Source organism: Trachymyrmex cornetzi, unplaced genomic scaffold, assembly GCF_001594075.2.
Source record: "Trachymyrmex cornetzi isolate Tcor2-1 unplaced genomic scaffold, Tcor1.1 scaffold7, whole genome shotgun sequence".
Lineage (NCBI taxonomy): Eukaryota > Metazoa > Arthropoda > Insecta > Hymenoptera > Formicidae > Trachymyrmex > Trachymyrmex cornetzi.
In genome coordinates, this window is record NW_017300025.1 from 518,903 (window position 1) to 527,002 (window position 8,100).

The 8,100-nt window shown below is 27.7% G+C and overlaps 1 protein-coding gene across 1 annotated transcript in view; it reads right to left on the reverse strand.

Annotated features, from left to right (window-relative positions):
- Nucleotides 1–2,453, reverse strand: part of LOC108767612 (regucalcin-like) — a 10,433-nt gene extending 7,980 nt beyond the window's left edge. Inside the window, exon 1 of the mRNA XM_018517576.1 lies at nucleotides 2,286–2,453. Coding sequence (XP_018373078.1) covers nucleotides 2,286–2,347 — 62 coding nt within the window. The 5' untranslated portion in view covers nucleotides 2,348–2,453. The remainder of the gene's footprint in view (nucleotides 1–2,285) is intronic.
- Between the last annotated feature and the right edge of the window lie 5,647 nt (nucleotides 2,454–8,100).

An 8,100-nucleotide genomic window follows, 5' to 3' on the forward strand; every position in this document is an offset into this window, starting at 1 on the left:
GACAGTGAATTATATACATATATGATATAATAGTGCACACGAGTGAAAAATCTGCGCGCAACCTATGGCATATTTGGACAAGGCGGTTTTGCTGAGCAGTGGCGCTGGCATAAGTCGCACTTGTGCAGCGTGCTGCTCGTACGAGCATATCGCGCGGCGACAAAACTTTGTTTTTGAAAAATAAAGACTTACAAATAAAAATGTGAGCATTTATATATCCTTTTTCCGATCAGCGCAACATTTTATGTTTATAATTATTTTAAAACAAAACCATCTAAAAAACAATCTAGATCACTTAACCATCTCATCTTTCATCTAGATTTTTGCAAATCAAAACCATCTTCATCTCATCTAAGATGGATTTACGGATTTCCATCTCATCTCCATCTAGATAATTTTAAAACCATAAGTGCAACACTGGTTGCAAGTATTCCTCCACTGTGCTCAAAACCTGATATAGCATATATGTTAAGCGTTATGAATTGTAAATGTTTGAAAAGTGACTTTTCATTATCATTTTGGAGTCATTGATGACTTGTATTTAAAAATAAAAAGACTTGTATTAAAATTGATTGGTAGAATAACTCATAATAAAATTTCTAATTGTATTAATTGTTATTTCTAATTTTCTTCTACGTTTAGATAATAAGATTTGAATAATTTTAATTTAGTATTGTCTAATTTTAATTTGGTACCGCAGGCTTGATAATTAAGTTAATGACCGATTAGATTAATTAAAATTTCACCCTTAAATAATGATTTAAAAACAGCAGTTGTAGATTGTGAACACACATGCATCGTAAATTTCGCATAGAAACTTCGGATGAACATTGAAATTTAAAACGGAAAATATGCCGTGTATTTATAGAATGATGTTTATTATAATGATATTAGTGCGCTATAAACAAGTCGAGATATTCTACAGTGTAACGCAAATTGTTGCGCGTTGATGAGCTAATATTGTCATAACTGCATTTTAATTACAGGCCTATGTAAGGTCCAAAGATAGAAATGTATGTTGAAAAGATTATGGAAGTGTTATATACAACTTGTATATAATCTATCACGTTCAAGATTATGCAACATTCGTTTGTTTTCCTGCACTTTATGCGAGAAGTGATGTTTATTTGATAAAGATTAAAAAATGAGATTATTCCATGTAAGAGATAAAATCATGTTTATGATTAAGAATAACATTGATTTAAAAATAACCAATTTTCAATGTAAATATCACAAATATCTGGAATTTAGAGATAGACATTATTTCTAAAATAAATATTCTATCTCTCTAAAGCTGAATACCAAATAGAGAGAGAGAGAGAGAAAGATTTGTGTCTATACATTATCTTTGTACAATTAATGTAGATTACCTTTAATCTCAGTTTAACTTATTTCTTTTAACTTATCTTTTTTCAGATAAATTCTAAGAATCAGAAAAAAATAAAAAGTAAGGTAAATACGAGATTAAAATTAATTTCCATTGAAATAATGAACTAACTCAGCCTATCTCTAAAACTGACCTAGTCGACAAATTTTCATAAACGTAGAGTTAAATATAAGTAGCAATGATTATGTGGACAGACAGATAGAAAAGGAAACACGTAATTTCTATTCTTATCAGATAAAAATAAAAATCCTTAATGCTCTCTCTCTCTCTCTCTCTCTCTCTCTCTCTCTCTCTCTCATACATTATTCATATTATACATTATTATTATTATAATTCACATATACACATTACTGCATTCATGCGAAAAGTTTCCACAAGAAATTTATTTAATATAGAATTTTTTGTGAAACAAGTATAATATATCGGGTAATTGTTGAAAAAAAATATTTGTAATTCAATAAGAATGTATCTTTCAATAATAATTATTACTGTTATTTGAAGTTTTGAAATATTGAATGATTCAACCTAATGATCTTTTTTGATTAAAGTTTAATTAGTTTCTCTTTTTAATTGTATTTATTTCCAGGAAGATGGATGGTTATATATATTTTAACTTTGATTTTTTGTGGAAATATATATATTTTTATCTTAGACTAACATCTCGAGTAAATTTAAATACTCGATACAATTCGTACATAAATTATGTTACGTACTACATCATTGCGAATTATTTTTAATATTTAATAGAAAAACCAAGCGGTAAAAATCTAGCTTTCGTTTCTCATTGTCTCAACAGAAGGAAATATTGCTTAATATACGCATTAATATTACGACTTCCGTTTATTAATGTAGGTTCATGACATCTCGTCAATTTGTCGATGCATGTCCTTTCACTTACCCGTGGACGAGGGCGACGAGAATGCACACCAGGGACACATATTTACAAATTGCTCTTCTCATGACGTGATTTATAGTGTCGTAGTATTCGATTGGAAAGGAAAGGCTCTTTCAGAGTAGGCTGAAAAGAACGAATAAAATCGGAACGCACGTCGGCTTACTTCTTATATGAGCGCTCCTACCTTCATGGTTTGGTCGAAACCTGTAGAGTTTTTCCACGAATGATAAATATCAGAATGTTACATAGTGTTGATATTCACAAATTACTTAGAATCATTTTTTTCCTTCTTTTGACAGTAATTTGCGAAATTATTGTTGTGTCATTTAATGGCGTGTGAAAATGAAATATTTCAACGATCGATATTACTTACGATAACAATCTTTAATTGAGACAGACTGCGGATATTGATCATAATTTGTTACGGTGAAGATATATTGTACAAACTTTCACGACGAAAATATATTATATCACGAGGTGAGAACAGACCTTTTTAAATGTTATGTAAATATTATTGTACAGATCGAATACGTATTTTTAGTATATTTTATTGGGTTGCTGAATCTTTTCCATGGTAGAAATGTTTTTGCATTTTCAGGAATATTTCTAATACTCCTGATAGATGTATGTATAAATGCCGTAGTAAAAAATATTAATAAATTATTTAACACATTATCTAAACATATATCCACATAAAAATTAGGCGCATTAGGGCCTGAGCACAATAGAGGAACAAGAATTAGATATTAGGATTTTAACCTATCAAAAACTGATTACATCGGAATACACGGTTTCTGATAGGTTAAAATCTTAATATCTAATTCTTGTTCCTCTATTGTGCGCAGGCCTTTAGGCTTACGCAAATTAATGGATATATTAGATGCACTAAAGAATATTTGATATATGTATATTTCTTGATTTACAGCATTATCGAAAATTTTATAAAACATATTTGATATTATCAAGAACAATCCGTAAATTCTGAAAGTTAGATTTAATTAGAGAGAATTATGAAAAGTATTCGATAATAATTAACGATATAAGATCCTTAAGTAATTGACTCGTGTGAATAAAAATAGAATAATTAATGATCTGTTAAATATATTGAAGAAGTCATAAGCACACATTCGTAAATATAAAAGCGTCTGTACATGTAAATAAAAGCAAGATAATGAAAGTGATATATAAATTTATCATTTGTAACAAGTCATTTGTTACACAGGTCGTTTCTCTGCATAAAATATAAGCCCCTGACCGATATGTACGGTTGCTCAATCAAGCGGACGCTAAAAAGGAAACAAGGTAGAAAATTATGTAATTTATACTTGGCATAAAAATTTAAGTGTGCCATGTACAAATTGTCCCGAAATTCGCAGATCAAAGTGCCATAGTTAAAGTCAAAATGCAAGTTAAAGTTCTTGAAAAAAATATAAATTGAAAAAATATTTGTCATTCCGAGTTTTTTGAGATTATATACAGTTTAAAAATAAGTTTAAAAACTGGCCAAATATAATTATAGTTAAATTATAGCAATTGCTTATAGCAGTGGCGTAGCCACGAATAATTTCAATAATTTCATGATAATGTGTAAAAAATTGTTGAGCCGTAAATATCAATTTGTTTTGAGAGAGGAAATTAAATCCTGTTAGGATAGTTCTCATATTTAATTTAGTTAGCAAAAATATCGTTTATTATGTATTAAAAATATATTTGTTGAATATCCTTTGTACTTGGCACGTAAACAAAAATGTGATAAATTACACGGAAGAAAAATGTTGCTGTTAATACAACCGCAAAAAGTGGCGTTGGAAGAACGGCAGCACTTCAACCCGCGAAATCTCAGCCGGATATTAATATTTATTATTCAAATTTTTACATAATAATCTTTGACATATTCTACGACTTGTAGAACTATTCCGAAATTAATAATATTTTGTCAAGTATAGTGAATTTTTTTTCAAACTTTAAAGTTGTGTTACGAATTTTCGAATTAAAAATTTCCATTAATGCTACATTATAGTTGAATATTTGAAGAAGTTTTTTGGAAAGTTTTAGATCTTTAAATGTAATAGTAAAAAAAATTATGATAATTTATATGCAGCGTCAGCGAAACGTCTGACGCGACATTACAACGACATGTATATATGTAAATTATCATAACATTTTTGCTATTGAATTTATTTTGTTTTAAACGAAACTTTTTTGTTTACGTGCTTACCAAATGTGTCACTAATATAAAAAGAAATATTAAAAAAAAATAATTTCTACAGCCCCTCCCGAAACATTTTTCTCGCTACGCCACTGGTTGAACGGCCATTTAATCGTGGAGTCGCGTATCAATTAAGTAATTACTCTTGCTAGTTTTACTCGTTGATATACATATGTGTTATAACGCGTTAGAATAAGACATGCAATTAAAAATATTTAAATGTAGACTGCTTTGTATTAAACAAAACTAAAATTTTTTTTATAAAGCGTATATTTATTAATTTAACCTCTTTTTGAGAATTTTTGAATGTGAATTTCATTACTATACAGTTAAATTTGTGTGAAATATCAATGGAAATTAACGAACAAAAAATTCTCGAGTCTATGATATTGTTATGCAACCCATCGTATACTACTGTATAAAACAATAATTTTTGTCGGCGGCAACATTTATATAATCAGAGTTATGCAGCGTAAAATATGACAATCTACATCTACGTGTTCACAATAATGTAAATAAAATGTGTTTTACGTGTTATCTGTGTAAACAATCTACGAATATACAGTGAGAGCAAAAAGAATTCGTACATTTTTATTAAAAAGGACATTTTTATTAAAAAAGTCTTATTTGTAGAAAATAAACATTAATTAGCAATTTTATACAATTAATACATTCTGTTTTAACATAAACAACCGAGCTTCGCATGTATTCCTGATATTAGAAGCTAAATTTCTCGACTGTACGAATACTTTTTGATCATCCAAATAATACAATTTTTAATTTTCGCTTATCTTTCAGATTATATATTTTCTATAATTAATACACATCTTTTTTTGGTATATATAATTTTAAGAAACATACAGCCTATTTTATTCTTTATGAATAAATTGTTAATTATCCAGTAAGAAATTATCGTCAATTAAACGTCGAATCGACGTCAAATTGGTGTTGAAATCATCGTATTGATATTGATTCAACATCAATTCAATGATTCATTTCTTGTTGAGTAATATGTTTACTTTTTAAAAATAAAGTTTTTTAAAAAATATTTTCTCTGTATGAATATTTTTTGCACTCACTGTATTTATATTATATTCTTGATAATGTTTTTAATTCGCAGAACTAAAGTGCACATTAAAACTGTTGTACACTATTCTAATTTAAACGTAAAAGTGAGATATATCTCAAATAATAAAATACCCACACGGAGAGAAATCTGTTACGATTTTGGCACGGACAGTCGATACTACTATCGCGTGGCCTATTTCAATGCTAATAGAACCATCGTTCAATCTATTCATGCACGAAGTCGTGCAATCATGACACGAAAATCGCTATAAAAAAAAAAACGTGATGCGTGCTATGGTCGTACCAGCTTTTTACGATAGCCGCACGAGCGCAGTAGGCATAAAGCACCCCACTTCACCGTGCGAAATTCGCTCGAAACCCGTGCGATTTTGGCATGGCTTATCGGTTTGACCGTCAAATTTCTAAACCACGCCTTCTATGATGTATTGTGTGTTAAAAATTAAACATTTATGTGAAAAATGTTGCAGCAATAGTAAATATAGTAATGCAAGTATTTGATGATTTATTTAAATTATAGAATTTGTTTCCTGAGTAAATTTTTTAATTATCACATTCTTACAGAAGATTACAAAGACCCTGGTAAAAAAATTTTGTTGAAATTTGTGTGACATTTCGCCGAAATTATAAGTTTTGAAACACGTTTCAGTGAAATTTCAAATACGTAATTTCAAAAATACGTATAATGTAATACTTATAATGTAATATGATAAAGTAATAATAGAAATAAAAACAAATAAGTTACACAGTCCGTTAATAATAAAATTTATATAAAATTTATATTTATATAAATAAATTTTATTATTAACACTGACTGTGTAACTTATTTGTTTTTAATTTATGTCTTTTTTTAGGATTCTTAAATAAATGAATTCTAAATACTTTAAATGTTATATAAGATACAATGATAATTTTTTTCAAAATGATTTTGTTATATACATAACAATTTGGCAGAAATATGTATATATATTTTTTTTTAAATATTAAATTTTTATATTCAAATATTATTAATGATCTTACACTTTTTATAATAGCACTGTTTTTTTTTGTAAATGTATAATTGCAAAATAAAATGTATTGGCCAATTATTCGTAAGTAATTTCCCGTATTTAAACTTTAAACTGTTCTAATCTAAAACTTTTTAAGTTTCAATTTCTGTTGCAATTTCCAGACATTTGTTTTTGTAATATTTGTGTTATAATATGCAATATTGTTTAAAACTGTAATATTAATTTCAAAGATATGACAAATTAATGTATGGTATTACCACTTGATTCTAATTTCTTCCTCATTGTAGGCATAACTTTCAATGAATATCAACACGTGTTGTGTTGTGCCGGTACAATATTATATTTAACTATAACTACAAATAACACGTTGGTTGGTATATACAATATTCATAGCAAATAACCTGTCTTTCGAATAATCTTGTCTCTTTTAAAATATAGCCCGATAAAAAAATTTTCATACATAATTATATATTAATGGTTATACATAACTAATTTATACATAACTTATCCATAATGGTTACAAATTATATACAACCGTTTATGTATAATTATGAAAAATTTTCCGGCTGCTATATTTTAAAACAGATAAGATCACTCAAAGGACACATCATTCCGCGATAAATATTGTACTAACTAAGATGTTATTGATAGACAAAAAAGGTCATACCTATAATGAGAAATATATTAGAATTAAATAGTCAAATACTCATCTGTTATATTTTTGAAATAAATATTACAATTGCAAACAATATTGCATATTACAACATAAATATTACAAATACAAATGTTTTAATTTCTTCAAGATAAATTATATAGAACACTCAAGCATGAAGATGATGTTGTAAAAAGTTGTAACATTCTAGCAATCAGTTTAAGCGTTCAATATAATTACTTAGACAGTTCAATATAATTATTTTTTAATCTGTATTTAACTAAATTTTTAGATACTTCAGTAGAATCGTTTTTTCTGTACAATTAAATTAGTTGAAATCGTTTTATTACTATTTGTAATGTTTCCATAATTATTTTGTTTAGATCTTCCGTGTTAGATGATACTTTGCAACTCAAATTTTGTCCTTTACAGCCCATTCATGGTAAATTATTTGCAATTACCAACATCGGACACATTACAGAACGAGATAACTTTCGAAAGTAATAACATTTTATATTTTATATAAAAAATTAAGAGGGTTAATAAAAGAGAGAGGGTATTACTTAAAATTGTGTTTATTTGCAGGAGACATAAATTGCGTGGCTCGAATCGAAGTTCGGTCGATTGCAATGTGATCCACATTTTTCCGAATGTGGAACTCTTCAAACGTATGCTCTTAGCAAAAACTATCAAAAGATGTGTTAGTAGACCTCCTAAAAATCTTATTTAAAATCTTATATAAAATAATTCATATATCCCATTTATTATACAAACAAATACTTATATAAAATAACTTATAATACACAGCCCAGTAACAGAAAGAAATACAGATCGAAATATTCAATACGTTCTCTCACGTGC